The sequence below is a fragment of the Buceros rhinoceros genome, unplaced genomic scaffold (assembly GCF_000710305.1).
Source record: "Buceros rhinoceros silvestris isolate BGI_N320 unplaced genomic scaffold, ASM71030v1 scaffold13707, whole genome shotgun sequence".
NCBI lineage: Eukaryota > Metazoa > Chordata > Aves > Bucerotiformes > Bucerotidae > Buceros > Buceros rhinoceros.
Genome location: NW_010424049.1, coordinates 116 through 22,394, shown reverse-complemented (window position 1 = coordinate 22,394; position 22,279 = coordinate 116). Strand labels below are relative to the sequence as shown.

General features: G+C 45.2%; 2 protein-coding genes across 3 annotated transcripts in view; one reads left to right on the top strand and one right to left on the bottom strand.

Moving 5' to 3' along the window:
- Positions 1 to 16,413, top strand: part of CCDC88A (coiled-coil domain containing 88A) — a 70,796-nt gene extending 54,383 nt beyond the window's left edge. The window contains exons 25-33 of one of the 2 annotated variants that reach the window (XM_010140649.1): positions 137 to 351; positions 5,660 to 5,743; positions 6,775 to 6,978; positions 7,289 to 7,360; positions 8,324 to 8,404; positions 9,870 to 10,135; positions 11,156 to 11,645; positions 15,436 to 15,535; positions 16,090 to 16,413. In XM_010140649.1, coding sequence (XP_010138951.1) covers positions 137 to 351; positions 5,660 to 5,743; positions 6,775 to 6,978; positions 7,289 to 7,360; positions 8,324 to 8,404; positions 9,870 to 10,135; positions 11,156 to 11,645; positions 15,436 to 15,500 — 1,477 coding nt within the window. In that variant the 3' untranslated portion in view covers positions 15,501 to 15,535; positions 16,090 to 16,413. Of the gene's footprint in view, positions 1 to 136; positions 352 to 5,659; positions 5,744 to 6,774; positions 6,979 to 7,288; positions 7,361 to 8,323; positions 8,405 to 9,869; positions 10,136 to 11,155; positions 11,646 to 15,435; positions 15,536 to 16,089 lie in introns of those variants that run through there. The other variant, XM_010140650.1, reaches the window with a different exon arrangement.
- Positions 16,414 to 21,420: 5,007 nt separating this feature from the next.
- On the bottom strand, positions 21,421 to 21,938 carry LOC104497402 (prolyl-tRNA synthetase associated domain-containing protein 1). The gene has a single exon (XM_010140647.1). It carries the CDS (start codon positions 21,921 to 21,923, stop codon positions 21,504 to 21,506), a length of 420 nt encoding a protein of 139 aa, XP_010138949.1. The 5' UTR covers positions 21,924 to 21,938; the 3' UTR covers positions 21,421 to 21,503.
- Between the last annotated feature and the right edge of the window lie 341 nt (positions 21,939 to 22,279).

Genomic DNA, 22,279 nt, shown 5'->3' with positions numbered 1-22,279 from the left:
CCTGCTGAAAATCAAGATTTCATTGAACGTCAGGGGAGCAGAATCATGTCTGTGCTCTGAGGAAACTGAGGAAAAGTCTGAATGCAGAGGTATTTGTATTAGAAATGCAATAAATGTGCTGCATTTTTGGTAACAGGAGGGGCAACTGGATTACTCTGAAAATGAGGAAGCTGATAAAATCTAAGAAGGATGTTAATCGCGAACGTTTGAAGCCGGTGACCCTTACGCCTACCCGTTCAGAGTCCAGTGAAGGGTTTCTTCAGCTGCCCCACCAGGACAGTCAGGATAGTTCCTCTGTGGGCTCCAACTCTCTTGAAGATGGCCAGACCTTGGGGACCAAAAAGAGTAGCAGTGAGTACTGCAAACCATTTTTGTCTTTTCAATCCTTGGCTAAATGTCTTTCTGATACAATTAAAACTGGAGAGGTGCAGCAAAAGGCTGTGTGCTCTGGGGGATTTTTAAAGATAATTTGTTAAGTTTTTTGGACCAAAGCCTGAATTCACTTATTAATGACAGATTTATACTGACTTCTTGCAGAGTCCTTGAATGTTTGGGCAGGAACTATTTTTTAACGTTTCCATAGCTTACATGTAAAATACGTTTACAGTGCTTGGGTGAGACGAAGCAGGCATTGTTACCAGTCAGGCGAGCAGAATTTGGGGTAGAATGTCAGCTGCCACCACTAGTACCCTTCTCTGTTTCTCCCTCGTGTCCCAGCATGAGTCCCTCCCCCTGTCTTGGAAGTGGTTTCCAAGCTCTGGCTGTGCCAACATCCTGCCATTGCTAAAAAGATCTTCTGGCTGAAGGTGTTCCTGCAGCATCTCACAACGCCAGCGATGAAGAACTCTGATAATATTTGAATAGGCAATAGGAGGAGTTAACATAGAGACACAACCCCTTAAAAAGATGTGACTCGTTACTGATCCTAAAGATGAGAGTTAAGTGGCTGGGAGGGAGTCTGAGGAGGATTACAGCGGTGTGGATAGACCAGGTAGTCCAGACACAGTGTAGTAGCGCTGAAAGAGCCCAACAGCCGTCACGATCAGATGCCCACACTATGAAAGGCCAGATCCTATGCACCATGTACATTTATTCATCTGTATTTTTTATCTGCTATTGGCATGACTCATAAACTGTCCAGTTTCTCACAAACTGAGAGATAATATTACAGCCAAGTTACCAGGTTGTAATGTTTCTGTTGAATAGTTACGCACCAGAAGCATTTTGGCTGTGCATGTAAAAGCATCAGGATACCTGTGTATTAACAGTCACTTCAAATTGTTGCAATACTTTTTCAGAATGGAGTGTCTCGGGCAGCGGATCGATATTCTGGGGTTTGTGCCAGCTATGCATTTGCTGTGTCACGAATTATTAAAGCCATTATTATGGGGTTTTTTTCTTCTGTGATTATTGCAGAAGCTTAGTCAAAGTGAAAGACATCTAAAAGTATTTTTTTAATAATGGAAGGAAGTAGTAGGTTTGAGGGGACATTTTTCACTTCTGTTGCTAACATGTCAATTTGGGCAGCTTAGCGCTTTTCGGTGCTAAGGGCCTGATGAGGTTCAAATCGTATCAGGTGCTTTTGAATGTTAAAAAGGAACTGTTGCTTTTACATAACGACTGGCAGTCTGGTGGAATTCAGCAGTGACGGGAGCTGTAGTGGTTGTGTTTGCAAGTGTGCTATTTTGAATCAAGTGTGCACGCTTCGGTTCGGACCATCTGCATCTGTGTCAGCTGTTTCCTGATCTGGAAGGGCTCTTTCCTGTGACAGTTTTCTCTGCATGATACTCGCGACCTTGTAGTGTGCAGTTACCCTCCTGGAGAAGCCATGGCTGAAGTTACGGTGGCTGATCCTCAAAAGAGGTTTGAAGCTGTTCAGACCTCATTAATTTTCTACTCCATGGACCTTGTTCATGTTCCCCTTAATCCCAGTGTATTTATCCACAAACTGGAAGGGCTCATCTAATTCTGGATCCTAACCTTCCTCCATGACACATATCTCCATGGAAACCACAGTTTCTGATAGAATTTGGGTGAATGATGTGCCAATTCGATGCTGACAATCCTACCGAGACAGTTTGCATCTCACGAAGTTTGGAGAATATCTTGGTGCAAGAGGTACTGGTAACGGTGCACGTTTTGCAGTCCGTTTCTTCTGCTGGTGGAATGACTGTAGATCCTAACTATCCAGACACTGTGGCTCCTTTCTTTACCGTAAGAAGCGACTTGGCAGTAGCAGTTTCTGCTGACAGAAGCTACAACAAAGAGGCAGGCTGTGAGTCGCCGCCTGCCTGTGCAAATGCTGGGGTGTTGTAGCTTTCTGCACTGGTCAAAGGCAGTTTTGGGGATGGAGACAGGTTCTGTTCCACCCTCGCCTCCCACGTCTGGGCACGGAGTTGGTTCCAGAGAGAACTGCTGAGGTGACATGTCCTGCATGTCTTTCAGAAGGCAAGAGAAGGCAGGTTACGTTCTCCAAATTGCAGCCACTGGCACAAATCAGGGGTGTTCTCAAAAGCCTGGGGACAGACCATCTGACACAGAGTGATCTTTGAGATGCGGAGGTTTCCCACCCCATATCCCCTGTCAGAGGAAGCGAAAGGAGCTGCTGATTCCAGAGTGAATTACCCTGCTGCTACAACTACCATTAAACAGATTTGCTATGTGAAACTGGCAGATTTTCTTCTTTTGAAGGTGGTGATGGAGGCTGTTTTCCCGATGCAGGACACTTTCCCATGCAGATGTTTTCAAGAGTCCTATTCTCTCACAAAGATCAGTGATTGTGATGCAAAAAGCAGGCTACCCTGTTCTGCAGAGAAAACAGCACCTGAGCTCTCTGGGTGCTGGAGGCCCCTGTCCAGTTCCAGAGGCGCTCTGGAAAGGAGGAGGTTGCCAGCATGGCTGTTGCGGGACGCAGCGGAGGTTGGTTGAGTCCTGCAGGCAGTGTGGATTCCACCTCTCCTCTGACTGCAGAGTTTCACCTCGGCTTTTCATACCTGTGTTCAGTGGCTGACTCGAGTCAGGGCTGCTGACTTGGCAGCAGCTTTGTGCAGAGCCTTTTTCCTCAGGGGGGATGGGATGCTGTTCTGAGCTCTCGCAGAGAGAACCCAAGGCAGGCAAGTGGAAGTTTTTTTTTTCCTATGGAAAAAAACAGATTCCTTTTGCTAGCCTCTACTTCAGCCATCTCAGGGTATTGACAGCATCCCAAGGAATTAAGGCTATTGGTAAACCTGTCGTCTTTAAATAGTAGTGCCAGTAGCAGACACATCGTATAATAAAAGAATTACAAAATAATGATATTGGGCTCCATTTTCTATGACCAAAACATTTAGAAGATGTCTGCCTAACATTTTCTTGTGTGTATCAACCAAACCATTTGAGGACTTTCATCCTATCCGCACAGAATTCCCCAGAGTATTTCTGGTAAACAGGAGGAGCTTTACAAAATGGGAGATTTCCTGCTCAGCAGAGTTGTCTGCAGTGCTCATCAGTCCTTCTTGGCTCAGAAGGCAAGAACGTGTCCATAGAATACTGAAAAGAGGAAGAAAAGTGAGTGAATTACGACTGAGATCTTTGAGAAGATTACTAAGACCAGCGCAGTCCTCCTGCCATCCTGCTGTTAAAGCCTGTTGGAATAAAGGTGTAAAGAGCTAAAGCTGCCCGAGCTAAACTTTGCGGTGTCCTGTTTGCTTCCGCTGTAGCTCTGCCATTCTGGTGTTTCTGACAGAACATTTCTTTGGTTGTGTTCTGTGCAGAGATGACATAGCTCCTCCGCTCAAGGAGGCTGTGTTCACTGGAGGGCAGGTTTTGATATACAGTTTCCAGGACGTCAGTAGTTGCAGTTCCTGTTGGGTACAGTTGCTGAGAGCCATAAATCAGTCCTCTTGGAGGTGGTCTGTGTCGATGAACAAGAGTCACAGATGACTCAAATGATTCTTGAACATCCTCTGGTTACTTTCTAATGAGAGTAGGGCGGACGTTTTTCACAAAGAGGGGTCAGTTACCTTGTCTGTGGAGGATTGCAGAAGTTACAAAAGAATCAGGATGACAGAAAGTAGGACTAGAACAGAATTGCCTCTGGCTGGAAGGCGTTAGTGCTAAGACAGATGAGTTATTTACCTGTTGGAAGAGGACTCGGATGGTCCTTTGGCAGGTAGCTGTGCGAGGCTGCAGACCATTATGTACCATTAGATAGACAACACGCACGGCTCCTTTCTGGGGGGTTTAGCAGCCGCTCTGCTCCGTGAGCCGGCCAGCATTTATGTTTGTGTTGGGTTAGGCTTATTTCCTGGGGGCTTGCAAGAGGAGGAATGGTCTATTGATCTGGGAAAAAAAGCCAAACCAAAACCCTGGTTATTTTGAAGTACCTGCAAGTATCTGTACATACTAAAAAATACCTGTGCGCTTACTTTTCTGCTAGAGGTAGTTCACATGCACTTGTAAATGCGTGTGTCTATAGGCACTGCTGTACACAGCGGCACTGCTGTGCAGCCAGCTGCTGGTTGAGCAGAAAACCAAGGCAAAGGACAAGGCGCGTGCCCCCAAAGTGATGATAGGGAGCTAAAATAAGCAGATCTTGGGCCGGTGGACTGCACTGCGCTGTTTTCGTATCTCTGTAAATAAGAACTTACTGGTAACTTCATTAGGCGTTTCTTTCTGGACCTTTCCATGCCAGTTGTTTGCACGTGGCTCCTGCATGCTTGGCAGTCAGCTGGCACGCTCAGCCCATGGCGGCCAGAAATCGGATACTGATGGGGGGGCTGAATCGAAGGACGAGGTTAACTTGCGGGTTCCCCCTCCTCCGTCTTTTAATACTACTCGTAATTTTAACCCCGTTCACTGATGGTGTATCTCAAGTTTCTCTTAGCCCTCCCAAAAGGTTAGAGCAACTCTCACGTTTGGATTGGTTTTTGCTGTTTTTTTTAATGTTGTGGTTTTTCAGCTAAAAATATGGTGTACACCATTTCAGCCGATACATTTTGATTTTATTTTTCTTACTACAGATATCAAGTGGATTGTTTCGGTAGAATATTAAAGTCACTGCACACAAACAGTAGGTCGAACACAAGGTCCATGCAGTTTTTCTACAAGACCGTAGATAATCAAAATTATTAATGAGCAAAAAATGTAACAAGTGAGGACTGATAATAGATTGTGTCTTACCAGAGATGCGGGGCAAAGCATTACAGAAGTGACATCTCAGAAAATACTGATGTGAACGTATTTTTAAATAGCAGTTGTACGTAGAATTGCTTCCATTTTAAGCTTTTTCTGCTTCACGCATTTATGTTCTCAGAAATGTTTTTTTTCACAGTAAAAGCTATACAATGGTCCATTTCTCTAATAGTCTGCAAAGAAGTTACATTTGTTTTTTCAAGAGCTTGGCAGTTAGAACTTCCAAACCGTGTTACGCTCTTCACTGTTAGTTCTGGTGCGTTTTGAGTATATTGAAGTCTCCCAGTGTAGTTCTCATATCTCGGTGTAGTTTTCATGTTTCATTGTCACACGGAAGCCTGCGAATGATAGCGCTTAGCCTAGCGTGCATAGCTTAAACTCAGACATTCATTTCTGTCCTTAGTTTCAACATTTAACTGCCATCTGTTCTTCTCCCTTTTTTCTTTCATTTCCCTGTTTCCGTTTTCCCTCATGCTATGACATAAAGTGGTTGCACTGAAAAGACTGCCCTTTTTGAGGAACAGACCGAAGGAAAAAGACAAAGTGAAGGCCTTCTACCGTCGCTCCATGTGTAAGACTTTATGACAGTTCAGCTTCTTTTCAATGGCTACACTGGCTTCCATCACTAATTTTTCACTAACCTCTCCCTGGACTGCGCTGTATTTTTCCTCCTGTTTTGCGATGTGCAAGTCCTGCTGCAATACAAGGAGCTGGAGCTTTTTCTTTTTTTCTTTTTGGTTTTTCTTTTTTAGAAACCTTGGCACTGAATACTTTATATATGTGCAGACGGGCACACATGTGCCCGCACGTTCCCATGCACAAGCACACGCATATATATATTCAGTGCGTTGTGATTGCATATATTTGTATACATAGTTGTCTATATACACGTCTCTGTGTATATAAATTTACAGTGCACTGTGTTAAGCCAAACAGTTCCAAAGTACGCACTTCCTAAGGCTTTTGTTAAGAAATGACTGTAATTTTTTGTTGAAAGCAAACGCAGAAAATAGCACAAGGCTGTATGGTGGTCTGTCACTCTTCAAGTGTTCATCAGTCGTTGTCACCAAAATGTTGTCTCGATTGATTTGGTTTTATTTTCTAATGAGGGGTGGACAATTTTCTCTGTTTTGTGAAGTAAAGGTGAATATCATCAGATGTCATCTTTTCCAGATCCTTCTGTTTGTTAGTCTGTAAAATACAGTATCCCTGCAGTAACCTGCACTGTACAAGGATCCCGGATCATTGTTGACGTTATCTTGTATTAGCACCTTTGCCCATTTTGTCCTTATTCATTCCATTTTATCGTTGCAAACAGTAAATCGAAGCTTCTAACGTCCATGTTACATACCACTGCAGCACAAGCATGGCGATTTTACCTGGTAACCTCAGTTTTAAGAACCACACTGAGCCAGAAGAAGCCTCTGACTTACACCACTTCTCAAGCATTGAGCTGATTGCATGGATGAGCTCGTGTTTCTATCTTCCAGTACTCAGTACGCTTCTAACGCTTAGAAAACTGTCAAACCTTTTGCAATGCAAAATGAGAACCAAAGCAAATGCATTGACCATGCTGATCACTTGCTTTCATTTGCATCCCAGCCATGAATGACCTGTTGCAGTCCATGGTCCTAGCGGGAGGACAATGGGCAGGTAGTTCTGAGCATCTGGAGGGCCCTGATGATATATCCACGGGTAAAAGGAGGAAGGAGTTGGGAGCTATGGCCTTCTCCACTACAGCTATCAACTTTGCAGCTGTCAACTCTTCTACAGGCTTCAGACCCAAGCAGTTGCTAAATAATAAAGGTATAGGTAGAAGCTTCTTGCACTGTCATGTGACTATGCGTAGTGGCAATTTCATATAAATATCGGGTTTGCTTATGTTTTAAGTTTTCCAGCTAAAAGCAACTTTAATAATGGGGTTGCAGTGCTAAGATACTGAATAGGTTTAATAACTGCAGTTGTAAAATGTTTCAGGATTTTTGCTGCAGAATGTTACTGAAGTAAAAATGGCTTGGTTTGAAAAATACTCTAGTGTATTTTACAGATGATAAAGATTTCAATAATCTTTTCATTTTATTTTATTTTACATCTGCTTTTATGTCTCTGTGTATAGATACAACATCCTTTGAAGATGTAAGTCCGCAAGGTATTAGTGATGATTCTAGTACAGGATCCAGAGTTCATGGTAAGATGTGAACCTTAATTAAATGAATTAAGGATGTGTTACATGAATGTTAACAAAGTTTGCAGAAACAAGTGACTGGCTTAGTTCGGAGGGAGCATGCTTTCTGTGATCTGCTTATCTCTGGAATGTATAGTGTCGTTTCTTCAGATTATTCTTTTCTTCCTTATCTACTGCCTCAGATGTCCTGTATCTCTAGTAGAAAGCATCTGTGAAGTGCATCTGAACAGGATCAAAACATTTTCCCTTTATAAAAATTCATTTGGAGATAATGTGAAATAAAAGAAGTTCTAAATTCCATCTTAAAAAAACCCAAATCCAATCTGGCCAGGTTTTTCAGTGTTATTATTCACTGAAACCTCTATTTGTCACATACTGTATTTTATAAAAGCATTATGTGCTCCTTCAAGCACAGCTGTGAAGTGAAAGCTGTAATAGATGATTTAGGTGTGAGGTTTTACCTCTAGTATAACCACTTGAAATCGACACCAGAACTTTTGAAGACAGTGACAGTGCCTCTCCCTCGTATTGGGTGGGAGTACAGGACATTGTCTGTGCAGATGCTCTTGCTCCTCCTGTTCGTGGCGTTTCGTCTATGTGCAGGGTTCCTTGTCAGATCTGTTGTGAGTGACCTCATGGCAGCAGCTCTCTGCATGGCCGCCCTTTGGTCTGTGAAACCCTGGTTTCCACTAACCAGCCGGTTTCAGCTCTAAGCGTGCACTCTGTTTCTCCTCTCCCTTGTGCCTTACTGTTCTTGTCGTACCCTTTTCTAAAGTGCCCTCTTGGACTGCCTGGAAATCCCTTCACTCGCTGATCTGTAAGAACCCTCTTTGTTGGCAGCGGGCATGCTCTGCCTGTGCGTAGTGCATGATTCCTGCCTCACAGCATTCTGTGAGCAGAACATAAAGGTACCGCGTCATCTGCTGCAAGTTTGTTCATCACGGTGTCTCCTGATTTTCCATTTAGCTTCCAGACCAGCCAGCCTTGATAGTGGCAGAACATCCACTAGCAATAGCAATAACAATGCTTCACTCCATGAAGTCAAAGGTACGCTGTAGGGCAATTTACAAACATGCTTCGTTTCCATGATTTTCCCTGTAAGATTGTCTGTGTATGTTAAAAGACCAACCAAACAGAATTCCCACACCACAGTGTGTTTTATTTTCTTTAGGCATTTCATAGCCTTCATTCCCCAGATTAGGAAAGGAGACGAGTATTAGTAGAACTTCTGTTTTAAGGAATATTAAAAGGGTGACATTAGTATATAAATGAAAAACTGTTTTAAACCAAGCCTGGCCCAAGTATCGAGTTAACAAAATAAGAATTCCCCCAAATTACTTCCAAGTCGCTTATTTTTAAGCAGAGAAGCTGCTCCGTTTTGTTTCTCGTTCCACCTCCCCCCCGTGCGCCGCTGCTCTGCAGCCGTACAGCGCGCAACACCGACTGGACAGAAGGGCTGTGTGATCCCACCCTGCCAGCTTTTGTACTTGGTTCCTGGATGTAACAGTGTTCTCTGAATTTCATGTGTCACGAGCCGTGGTGTGTTTTTGTTGATAATGGCTGTTCCAGCTGGAGACGTTGTACGTCCTAGACTAGAACGCTGCCAGCTCAGGACGTCATTTACTATTCCTGTGTGCATTTATTAGACAGTACCTCTTTGTCTGGGAGTTCAGAGGTGAATGCTTAGTAGTTCTTACTAGTTTATTTTCTGTTTGATGACTGCCTTCTGTACCAGACCCGTGGAGGTACTCCTCGCCCCGGTTTCTGTACAGTATGAGAAATTTCTGCTGTAAACAATTGATCTTTCTTCAAACCTAAGTTCATTTCTTAGGAGTAGTGGGAAGTAGGAAATACTTGATTATTCATCAGTATTTCCTAATACTTGATTATTTTTCCAAGTATTTCCTAGTACTTGATTATTCATCAGTATTTCCTAAGCAATTCACAATTATTGAAAAATAAAAAGATTTGGTGTTGTGGAATTCATTTTGCATTTAATGCCGTGTGCTTCCTTCGGGTCGCGGTTGTGATAGACCAAGAAGTAAGGGCAGAAACTGTTGGAGAAGCAGCATTCCTGAATAGTTCCTACTGAAGAATTATGCTGAAGAAAATACTTCCTTTCCATTCCCTCCTTTGCATTTCGTGTGATGTCAAACTCCTTAGTAGTGTATTAGAGCGTGTGCCTCACAGTGGTGCTGAACAAGAGCCCTCTTTAATACGCAGTGTTACGTAGGCGGAGGCCCAGATCATAAGGGAGAGGTAGCTTTTTTATTAAAAAAAAAGAAAAAAAAATCATGTCACATTTAAAGAGCTCTGAGAGGTAAGTGAGGGGAGTGCAGTTGTCTTAATATATTTCGGGTTGAGAGCAAAAGGACAGCTGGATTGTTTAGTATTTTCAGTAGAATTGTTGTTAACCGAACCTGATCCTGTTCCACGTTTGAGTAAGGTTACACTGTTGAACAGCTTTCGTGTATTTTTCTTACGGAATACTTAATAGCATTTACCCCCAAAGCAGGTGCAGTTCACAGTCAAAGCAGGCCGCAGAGTCACAGCAGCGGGGAGTTCAGCCTGCTCCACGAGCCTGAGGCTTGGTCTAGCAGCAGCAGCAGCCCTATCCAGTACCTGAAAGGTCATACAAGGTCCAGTCCGGTGCCGCAGCAAAGGACACCGGACACACTGGAGAGTCGCGGAAAACAGATCAAACCCGGCTCTCCTGGCAGTGAAGTTGTTACCCTGCAGCAGTTTTTAGAAGAAAGCAACAAGAGTACCTCAAGTGAGGTTAGTCTGAAAATATTTTAACTACGTATTATCCCATATGTGGGCACAGCATTAACAGCAGGCTTAGAGTGAGCAGAGTTGCTTTGCGGCGTCGTGGGGCTAGTGGTTACGGCAGTAGTGGGGCTGTATCGATTTTTAACGACACCACTGAAACGGAAAAACACGTTCACAGCAGAATCGATCGGGGTGGTCTGTGACTTGAGTCTGCACTGCGGTTCTGAGGTTTTGTGGGATTCCTCTCACCTGTGGTCTCTCTGACAAGCTGCTTGGGATTTAAGCATTAGACCGTACTCTTTGGGCAACAGAAATAAGAGAAGCCATCTGACTGGAGTGCAGTCCACTGCTGGCCATGAATTACAGAATCATTCAGGTTGGAGGCGTATTCGAGAGCCCCGGCCAGAGCGTTTCCTGAACACTTTTAGCTTGATTCCATCCCAACTGTCTCCTTTCCCATTTTGACAAGCTGCAGCCTGTCTCTCCTGAGGCTGTGAGTAGTGCTCACCTAAATGTTTTCTCTAGCTCTGAAGTGTTTTCTTCAAAAAGAAAAAGCAGGGAGCTGCCTGGCCCAAACCCAGGGTGCTTTTGGCATGTAAGATTGTTGTCTTTGTTGTGTAAGTGTGGAGGGAGCTTAAGCTTTTCGCTCCAGATGGTCAGTAGAAACTAAAATAATAGTCCATGTGAAATTGCATAGCAAGTGTTGACGACTGATGGCAGAGGGTGAGTGGATGAGAAGATAAACTTGAAGTTTTGATCATCTGATTTGTTGAGTTAATCAGTACTACGGGAAGTAATTCCAGGTACTTACGATCTATCTCTCACCTGGTTTTCAAAGCAGTTGTTTGTAAGATGTGCAGAAAACTCATGAGTATGTACCATAAACATTTACTACTGCTTTTAGATCTGAGAAATTAAAAAAAAAACCCAAAACTTTTTAGAATTGTTCTTCGTTTATGTCCACAAAGCTTGCTTAAGAAAAGGTCAAAATGACAGTTCATAAGTTTATTTCGTGTTTTTTAACAGATGAAATCTGCAAGTGAAGAGAATCTTTTAGATGAAGTCATGAGAAGCTTATCTGAGTCGGCAGAGCTGACGGGAAGGGAAAAGCTGAGGAAACAGCCGTCTGCTGGCTGTGGTATCGTGAGATCGTTAAGCGTAAAAAACACAGTTGATTTCTCAGATGGACGATCCATTAAGCCAGATCAGCTTGTAAGGCCCAGCCTTCGTAAAACTGAAGATACCTACTTCACTAGCTCTCCCATAAAATTCACATCAGGCACTCAGGGGAGAGCCAGATCGGTTAAAGAGAAGATACAAGCTACTGTATCCCAGCGACAATCAAGAGATTGCAATCCCTACGCTACCTTACCTCGAGCCAGCAGCGTGATTTCTACGGCAGAAGGAACTACTCGAAGGACGAGCATTCACGATTTTTTGTCTAAGGACAGTAGGCAGCCCGTGTCAGTGGATCCAGCACCACCCTCCGCTGACAGGAGCGTTCCGCCAGCCTCTAGTGAGTACTCAGCACACCAGTTACCCTCTCATGCTTTTCACTGTGTGCCTTACAGAGTAGATTGTGTCCCACAAAGCAGGGCAGCTCATACAGTTAAACCGCGTAATTTAGGGCGTAACGCTGAAGTGCCTCACACTTCGAGGATGGAGAGGTCAAATTTTCACGAGAGAGCTGCACTAAGCACAAGCACGTTTGACGATACAGTCAGCGTATCTCGTAACGACAGCACAGGGTCCTTTACCGTAGCTCAGCCATTTCTGTCCCTTAACACTGAGTTAGTCAGTAACATCAGTGGGGTGCCTCAAAGATCTGCATCCAAACCAAGTGATCAGGCAAACCTGTCAGCGTTTAGATCAGTCCTGAGAAGTCACGAGCAGCCTCCTGTTAATGCGAAATCTGAGCACAGCGAGCTGCGGTCTGCGGCAGCCAGGGAGCTCGTCCCCACCGGCCTGAGCACCAGTGAGGCTGAGTCCCCGCTCCTGGTTTCTGAAGATAATAAAACTCTGTGGTATGAGTATGGCTGTGTTTGATATAAGGGAGTTGTATTATTAAATATATTTGGTCTAATACGACGTTTAGGTGTTCTCAGCATCCACTGGATTTAGAGGAAACTTCACTACAATGAGAGTTGCGTGTTAGATCTGTGGGTGGTTGCTCTCGAAGAGCAGTGGCGTAGGGCCCAGCTGTGTACTCGTAGCATGTGTGAATGTAAAGTTGTAACCTCACCAAAGTTTGCATGAAACGTGACTTGCACTGTACATATTCTGCATGCCTTTAAAAGTCTTTGTAATACGAGCTATATTTTTGTGTCATGCATTTCGAACACTTTGGTTTTTTCCTGTGCGTTACTGAGTGCATGTTAAACCAGCCGCATGCTGCATCGCCCGAACGGCAGCCTGGCCGCCAGCCTCGCCGGCGCAGAGACAGTGCTCCGCAGCTCTGCTCCTGCTTTCAGCTGTATCAGTAACACATTGGTTATGTATTTGGGACAAAATCTCCTCCCAAAAATGAGGTACTAATGCAAGGAAGCGTTTTCAGTGTCTTACCCTTTTCATTTATGCCGTGTCCCGGCATAAATGCACTTTGCACAAGGAACAAGTTCCAGCCCAGTAACTCAGTGCCTCTGGCTTGCACAATAAATAGGAACTACTGCTCATAATTACAAAAATATTTGAACGTGAATAAATACAAAGACCATTCTAAATATAAACTCTTTAATTCCCATGAAGGGGTAGTAAACGGTCACATGATATGCAGGAGTTGTCATGAAAAAAATTACCCTTTTCCCTCCTGGATGCTCTGTCTCTCCACGCCTGGTGCACAAATAGGACGAAGGGTTCAGTTTTACTAGGAGTCGCACAGCAGAGTTACATGAGACTCCTTGTGCTGCAGGTAACAAAAACCTCTGCTGATTATGGTCAAAATTCATTTTTTCTTCTTCACAGCAGTAACACTAATATAGTAGAATACAAGATGTGCAACAAAAATGACAGAAAACCTGTTAAATTAACACAAATGAAAAGTTCCAAGAAGTTTGCTTGCAAAATGGTAGGAGTGCAGGAGTGCTTAAGCCAGCAGCCCGTGAAATTCCAGATGCCCCGCTAAGAGAGGTGCTGAAAAGTAATGACTTCACATGCTGCGGTCTCTGCAATGGCTTCAGGCTTTTTAATTGTAAATGCAAACAGAGTTAAAATTGTGTTGTACTTAAACGACAGTGGCATGAGGCTTTAGGCATTAGCACTTTTTTGCAGGAGGAAATAGTTACTGACAGTTACTGAGAGCCAAAATTACACACGCTATTAAAAAAGGAATGAAAATATGACTAGAGGAACAGTATTTAAAATGGAAAATAAATATTAAAAATAATGAATGTCATATTCTGATTTTTCCAGCTGACTTGGTTTTGCCAGCAGTTTGTGGCTGTCATGGCAGCGCTGTGTGGGTTGAACTTTAAATCCTTAGTGTTAATTAGGAGGGGTAGAAGTGCTGCAAATACCCCGTTCCCCCAGGAAAAGCAGCTGCCCTCCCGTATGTTAGTCTGTCAGGTCTCCGTTTCACCCAGGAGAACGGTCGTAAAACGTGGAGATTCGCCCTTTCCAGAGCTCCAGCTGCATTCCAAGGTGGGGAAAAGGAAGGAGAGGAGAAGATTGGGCATTTCAGCGACATTCCGTGGACGGTAGAGTTACCATTTCCACGTGTCAGGCAGCCGTCCTCGCCCGCCGTTCCTGGGCTGAGAGGATGTCTCACCCCTCCTCGGCGCTGTTCACAGCGAGCTGTTCGTTAGGGCTGTATTCCCTCGAGAGCTGTCTCACCATTAAGATAAACAAATCCAAACCTGAAGTATAATCTTAATTTCACACGCATTTACTCTCGCACAGTGAGATCAGTGCTCTGACCCCGGGTCATGTCGTTTCACCTGGTTTCCATTAACCTGTGGATGTGTTTGAATTAGCTTTGGGTTGAGCAGTGCCGTTACCCGGAGCGAGGGGTGCTGATCCCCTGTAGCAGCCAGGCCCTAGAGCGGGGCTGTGGAGGTTACCCCTGTAGAGTGAAGCCCGCCCAGGCAGCACAGGGCACTGCCCCGGGGCGCGTCAGGCTGCCTTGTCTCCTTGCTTTTCACAGCACTACGCTGTCACATACAAACCAGGTCTGATGGTGGATGTTGACGCCTGATGCTTAATGCCGTTGTAGCCTGTGTTGTACTGACTGCATTGCAGGGGCGGATGAAAACAGGTTCTCTCTCAACCACAGAGGGCTTCAGAATAGCCGAGTGTTAGTGTCTTTGAACACTGGTGTCTCGAGGCTTCTGTGGGTGTTCTGGAGTAACCGTGTCCAGCTCAGGCCACTACTTTGCATTGTTCTGTAACCTGCAATGAATTGCATTTCAGTTCTGAGGATACACCTTCTTGTGCTCCTGGTTTTGCTCTGCTGAGTTCAGCTGCAGCAGCTAGAGACCTTGTAATGGTCCAAGAGTAAATTGTCAGCATTTGCTTATTGTATGTGAAAGAAAAACGCGTTTGTGTACAGCAGCATTTTTTCCTCCGCGATGTATTTTCACACATCACGGATGTCTCTCTTGGTCTGTGCTCAGCTAGTGGAAGGGCCTGTGAAGCCCCTTTCATGGCCCGCGGCCATTCGGAGGGCTGACTGTACAACATGCAGTGCACTCGCCCATTCCCTGGCCCCTGCTGGCTCGAAAAATGAGAGGTTAGGGCTTTGCATGGTAATTATAAACACTAAATATGTGGCTGCCAGCCAGAAAAGCTTTTGTTGTTCAGGCTCGGTAATCTGCTTGCAGTTATGGGGTTGCTTGATGCTTTGCCTTAAGGGAGTAGTAAGTTAAGCTCCTGCATTTTGCACGTCCAAGCTGTTGCATGCCAAGATAACGTTGTGTTTTGCAGGATTGAATGCGAACGCTTCCGTCAGCATGTAGCAGGTAAAAATGCAGTGCTGTGCTGGGTTCAGTCCGCCTTGGTGACATCTGGTTATTTCCCTCCCCAGACAGGCAGAAGCTTGGGGTTAGTGTAGCTACAAGTGCAGTATATCTGACGGTGTCTTTGAAAACAATCCCTGGTTATTCCACACACCAGGACGAACTGTAACGAGTGAGGTTGAGCAGGCACTTCCAGTGAGGTTCTTCTGTCCCTCTCCTCTGTCCTTTCCTCTAAAAAAAAAATGTGTGTATATATATCCTTTTGCTCTACTAATAAGTAGAATGTGTTTTAATGCATGAGGGTTTTTTCGTGTCCTGGTAAACACAATGAATAACATGAAATGCTTTTCTCTGCAGATGTGGAAGCTATCCCAGAAAGCAGAAATTCAAAAAGCAGGTCTAGGGAGCAACAAAGCTCCTAATTCTATGACCCACTACATGAGATGTGGGCCAAGTGGTGAGTTTCCTGCCCCAAATGTAAATGAGATTAATTTCATTTACAATGAACTAACAGCATTACGTGTAAGAACAAGCGCACACTGCATTAACCGGATGTAAATACCGCTTGCTTCACTGGCCTCTGCCTTGCTTACGAGTTAAGCCAGAACAGGTTGGTTTACAGCAGTTACTCTGCCTGTGCAGGCAGGGAACTTCACCCCCTTTAGCCTTTTGCTTATAAAAATTACAGTTGTTTCTGTTTTTCAAATCTCTTGAGGAGAAAGTTCAAAGAAACCACATTAAGTAGTAATACTGAAGTCTGTTCTTCAGACGGGACCGATGAATCTGAAAGGATAGTTCGGCAATCGTCTAGAGAGCTCTGCAGGACGAGGCACCTGCCTTTCCGTAAAGCCTGCTGTTGGCACTCTGTCCTCCTCTCGACTCCGTAACGCATCTTCGGTGCATGCTCTTAGTGCTGTTAGTGCTGCTAGAGACTTAACTCTGTGTTTTATACTTCTGCACTCTAAGCTTTTCTTATGTTCTTTTCTCTTTCTACCTTTCACCTGAACGCAGAGAGAAAAGTGTCCTTCAGTATCTCAGTGTGAAGCCTTTCTATCTGAAGTAACAAGACAGCGACTGTAGGAATCATTAATAAAAATTAAGGGAATTTTTTACATTCTTCGTGACTAGAGCAGGAAAGAAATAAAAACCTACCTACCTTCCTTCCTTCCTTCCTTGAATCAAGGAGCTCTACTGGAGTCTACTGCCGAAAATTTGTAGATGGTCTTAGGAATTGTTGCACATTGCACTGTTAAGATCTACTGAATAAAGGACAGTTCTCATCTCCCCAAGGACCAAGAGTTTTAAGGTCTCAAGAATTACTCCAGGGGAAAAAAACAAACAAACAAACCTTCTCTCATTTTCTGTTTATGAAATTAGCCACTGATTTGCTTAAGCTTCTGCTAATAATTAGCCAACCCCCCCGTAACTAGCAGTTTATATTTACTTCTGTAAATCTAAAAGGAACGCTGTAGTATTTTGTTGAACTTGACTGTATATACAGATACAAAAACCTCACCGCTTCGGGCACGTCGCTGCCTTACTTGGTTAGCATAATCTGCATGAAACTGCTCTTACAAAGGTTTGTGCCGACTTTGGTTGCATACGGCAAGAGAAAAATTTGTTTACAGACATGAAAAGGTTCGGTAACGAAGGGAAGCGGGAGTCGTGGGATAATCGTATTATAGAGAAACTGTCTGTCGTTTGTGTTTTCCACATTCCCAAGTTATCCTGCATATAATTGTTCAGACGTTTCTGACAGGAAATTGCCAGGTATGATTTTCTATAACTTTTATTTTAATACGAGGCTGTTCTCAACCAATGGCATTTCCAGGATAAGACTGTCTTATGACGTTTGTGTATCGACTAATTTCTTTTTCATTGTTTGTCTTTTGACATGAGCTGATGGTGGCTTAGGAGGTTTCTCGATGGCAAAAAGAAATGTAAATAATATCACATGCATTTTACAATCCCCTGAAGGTTATCGTTACTAGTAAGTTACATCTTGTTCATTATTGTTTTATATTGAAGTCAGCAAATGCTTTTGGTGACGCTGCTGCTCCGGTGGTGGGTACAGCCACCGCGCTGCCAGCTGCGCAGCAGCTCGTCCCTTCAGGTTCCATCTCTTGTCAGCTCTCAGGGTCAGTGTGAACAGAACCGTTGGTCACTGGAGGGAGAAGCAGCTCGGCAGATTCAGAGGCACGCTGGCAGGTCACGCGTTTATTGTCCTGAAATTTTGTCGAAAAAAGGAAAAAAGGGGGAGGTCCAGGAGGCTTCAGAAGGAGAAATCTTACTGGGTTTTTCCCTTAAAGCATCTTTCTTCTGAAATATTTTTTATGATAAAATGTGCTAAAAGATCTAGATCTAAAAAGATCTTAAGAATTTAAACTTTTGTTTTGTTTTTGTCATTTGGGGTTTTTTTCTGAAGTGAAAATAGGGCCGGTTTTGCAGCTCTCCAGCATGTCGTAGAATCGTAGAATACCAGGCCGGAAGGGACCTCAAGGACCATGCAGTCCAACCCTGTGGACCTTACAGAATCCCCGTTCTTCCTCTGAAGACTTTTCTGGTATTTCGTTAAAATCGAGGGTTTATTTTGATCACCAGCTCACTGTAGCTTCCGTTTGTGGGCCCTTGCTCTGTGCCACTCAAACTACCAAGCCCTTTCACACTGTTACACCCGCACCATTCAGCAGCGTTACCATTTGTAGAGGACGACGCGTGTCTTGAATTAACGGATTTAAGCTGTAGTGCCAAATGCTGTTTGTTCTCACAGAGCCAGAGCAGTTGCGTGTGGTCAGGTAGATTCTCCCAGACCCCGGGAATTAGGCAAGAGCGGCACGTTGCCGTGGCGTGTGGCACGTGCTTCTGCACGAGCCCTGCCCTTACCACCCGTGGTCGCGCCGTTTCCATCACGCAGGCGGCTCCCGACGTCTCGCTGATGAGCTCAGCTCTGTTCTGTATTCATTAGGCCGTCCAGGATACAACTTCCACGCTTGCTTTTTGCCTACTGTTACACCTTCTTCAAGCATCGGTGCAGTCGCAGCCAGGGTGTAGTCACAAACGTTACGACTACCCTTTCACTGATAACGTGTGTAAGAAATGAGCCCCTCCTCATCCCAAATCCAAGGTTTTGTCTTCTGCAAGGATCAGCAGGAGTTTGGGGCAGAAGTCGTGCTGCTGGGTCAGAGTGGAGCGTGGTCAGGCTTGTGTGCCAGCCCTGGCCAGCGCCCCTCTGCGCTGCTGTTAACAGGTTTCGACCCACTTCAGCTGCATCCGTGCAGAGGCCAGAGCGGGATTTGGGGCTGTATGTGCTTAATCAGCCAAAAGCAGCCCCGGGGAAATGTTTGTGTTTAAGAGATCAGAACCCGCTTCTCCCAGCACTTCTATTTTGCCAAGAAGTGTCAGAGCAGAACAGCAGTCAGGAGGTTCTACATGCTCTGAGGATCTGGAAATAATTTTTTTTCCTTCCTTAATCTTTCCAGTCTGTGCCCTTAAAATTAAACTAAACCAAAAACGTAAATTGAGTCTGGGAGCCACTTCACGTGTTCTGAAACACGACCCTGCAGGGGAAGGACTCAGCAGCTGTCGGACAGCGTATGGTGAGAGCACCCACGCAGCGTGTCCCACCAGAGCTGCCCCTGCTGGGTCAGGATGCCGGCGGAGCCTGTGGCACTGTGCAAAGGGTAGTTCTCCGTTCCTTGCCGAGGGCTTAGTAACATTCCCAACGCGTGTGATTTCTAAACTTTTTCCAAGACGCGACGCAGCCTTGACAAAGGAGCTCGTGTGTGATTCCTGGAGCTCGGTGATGATGTGTATGTAAATAATGCTTTGACATGAATAAAACTGCCTTAAAGGAATGTACCTGGGTGTGAAACAAAACTTCAGAAGCTCTTATTTAAAACTGTAATTTCCTTTGCATACTGATTTTTTTAATGTTTGCCATTGTATACATTTATTAATGATGTTATTAAAATGCCAAACCAAATAACTTTTATTCTGATTTTGTGTGTACATTTCTACACACGTTTCTGGAAGGCGGCTGGTGTTGAGTAATGGTGTTGTGCTCAGTCGGTGATGTGTTCAGTGAGTGTTTCTTCTGGAAGGAAACCATCAGACCGTAGCAGAATTCCTCTGGACAGCCCGTAGTTTGTTCCGTGGTGTTTCTTTGCATAGACCCGTGTAGCTTTTATCCATACACTGCTGCGAGGTTACTTTAAAAAGACACTAATTTCACAAGGAAATACACAAAGAAGTCGTTATTGACTTGCCAGATGCAGTGTTGGAAGCTTTGGTTTTGCTTGGACATTGTTTTTGCCGAGACAAGTCCCAGAACCTCTTCTGAGGATGAAGGTAGTTAAACTGTAGTAGCAAACTGCTCTTGTGCACGTGTCTTTCAAATAACTTTTCACATTGAGAGCCTTCTGGGTTTAAAAACCTCGACAAGTCAAATCTGGTATTTTCTCTGAAGTGATAAAGGATTCCGGGTCCCACAATGAAACCTGAGAGGGGAGGGTAAGCGAGGGGCAGGCGGGGGCCAGGATAAACGGTACTTTTTTAAAGCCACCTCAGAGTGTATCTCGGTACCCAGCTAATTTAGCAACACGTGTCAGTCCAGAGTTCTCTGATACCTCAGTGTTCCCAAACACCAGGCGTTCCTCCCTTCAACAGCAAAGAGAAACCCCTCTGTCGGGGCAGCTTTGTGGGGACTCCTCCTCTAGCTGCAGCGTTGTTAGGGCACTTCTTGCCTGTTGGAGAGAACTGCCGCCAGGGATGGGCTTGGCTTCTGCGCTTCTGCGGCGGAGCGGAGAACCCGAACCACCGCACCATGGAGTGTTCTGCCGCTGAGGGCACGTCTCTGCGAGCAGGGGCCCCGTCCTGCAGACGGAAGGGAGGTGTGGTAAGGCTGTTGGCGAGGGACTTGCCTCACCCTGGAAGGTGCTGTTCCTTACTCAGCGGTAGCTGTTCGTGCTGTAGAATTAAAGATTTCCCTTTCTTAATAGGAAGAAAAAAACCCCAACCCAACACACAGACGTTGATGGTGTTCTCGGAGAACTCCTGAACTCATACCAAACAAAACCAAGTCGGATTGGCTGATTTTTGCCTTGCGTTTCTTTTTCTCGTCGTTGGTATCGCATCCGTTAGCGTGGGGCAGCAGCAAACCATCGTCCAAGTCCTCCTGTGTCCTTCCTTGACTTCTGTGTCCGTTAGTTCCGCTCTGTCCCCGCTCGTCTTGGCACTGCTGCCTTTGGGCACAGGTTGTACGTGACGTTTTTGTGAGCTGTGTCCCCACCATCTCCAGCGCTGTTCCCTCACTTTCACGACTGCCCCATCTTCGGGTCATGTGGGGGTACTCGGTGCCCCAGTGTGTTTACTGGATGTCACGGAGATGCTGCTCTTCTGTCTTCAACGCGCGATCTGTTTGAAGAGGGTTTCAGGCAGGAGAGAGGAGAATTAGCTTAGAAATTTAACACTGAGAATGTACTGGTCTTGTTCTCGTGCTAGTAGATGCTTTTCTATGTTAAATCTATACTGAAAGCCAAACCAGCCTCCCCCAGCCTCTTCAGCACAGCCACGTCTGTCCAGGCAGTCCCCTTCGCCTGACGGGAGCAGCTCAAGTGCAGCACCAGGTGGGGTTGTACTAACTGTCCTCCCAGGTGTCACCAGGACATACTACCCCGGTCAGGAACCCGCAGTAACGTCACTCCTTGGAGCTCCTCCGCCAGGAGAAGGCTGGTCCCGGGCCTCACCGTCACCCCGCCTGCTCCCAGGGCTCCCTCGCGTCCCGCTGGTTTTGGAGAGGCTCTAAAAGGGGTGAGGCAGCGCCTGTCATCCTGGGGCGACTGCCACAAGACTTAATCGTTATTTCCCGAGGGAAGGATACTGGGAAAGTGAAAATGCAACTAAAACCGTAGACAATCAAACGCATTTCCCATAGTGTAGGCAAGTTGGTTTTTTTCTAGGTAAAAATAATAAAAAGAAAGCAACGTGTAGTGGGGGGTAAATGGGTACAGGTTCACGGTCCAGACATCTGTCCTCTGTGTACTGACACATCTTTTAGAAGTTGTAATTTGCTGTTTCCTAATGATGTTCTTTTAAGTTGAAACCTTCAAGGCCAGTACAGCCCACGGGAAGTTCCAGTTCTCTCCATTTTGTCCGTAACAACTATAACCTCGCTGAACTAACACCTTTGCTACCTACAGCTCCTCTGTGGTAGACTGCAAACGTCTTGTCTGTCTGAGAGTGTCCTGTCAACCTCCTCATAACCCAAAGACAGAATTGTTTTCTCTCCAGATCATACAATAGAAATGTGCACAATTGAAAAAATAAGAAAGGAGCAAGCTTGGGTTTTTCATGTTTTATTGGTGATGAGACTTGTACCGGTTTTGCTCTCCCAAATCTATGCCTAGGAATAAAAACATGAACTTCATCTACTTAATGTCTTCGTCAAAATGTATGATGATGGGATCGTGGCCCGTTGATCTCACAAACTTCAGAAAGTCATCGGGGCTTAAGCCCATGGTTGCAGAATTTGTCATTGGATGAAAATACACCTTTTCGTGGCCACCCTCCAGCAAGCCAGCGTCCAGCACAAAGCTCACGTCTCCCTGGTCGCAGAAGAGAGCGAGGGGCGTCGCGCAGCCCTGGCCCACTTTGAGCTTCTCCAGCATGGCGTTTTCGTCAGCGAACCGCAGGTTGCCACTCCCGACGCCCAGCTTTTTAGCAAGATCGTTTAAATTGATTTGCCGGTTGTGCAGAACCGTCACCAGCCAGAACCCCTTCTTCTTCTTGTCTTTAAGGAAAAGGTTTTTACTGTGACCTCCTTTCATGTGTTGGACATGGGGCATCATTTCCTCAACGGTGAACACCTGGAAAACACAACCAGTGTAGCGTGAGACTCGATATCCCATTAGACTTTCAGTCACGTACTGGCAGGTATCTTTTGTTAAATCCTTAGAAAATACTGAATGTCATTCTCAGCCTAAAAACTGTACCCTTTTATGAAGAAATTTTAAAAGAACACAAATAAAATGTGACATACTGCTCCTGCCCGCTGTCTGTATCATTTGTCTCATGTATTTGGCAAGAATACCACGCTTCGAAAAGGGAAGCAGGCAGCCCCGACAGCACTGCCTTCTGCGGCTCCCCTGTGCCGACTGGAGCCATGTGCAGTCAGCTCCTTTAACTGGGAGCGAGGAGAAGGCTG

Coding starts and splice junctions, on each gene's coding strand:
- LOC104497402 (XM_010140647.1), bottom strand. CDS start 21,923: ATGATGCCCCATGTCCAACACATGAAAGGAGGTCACAGTAAAAACCTT.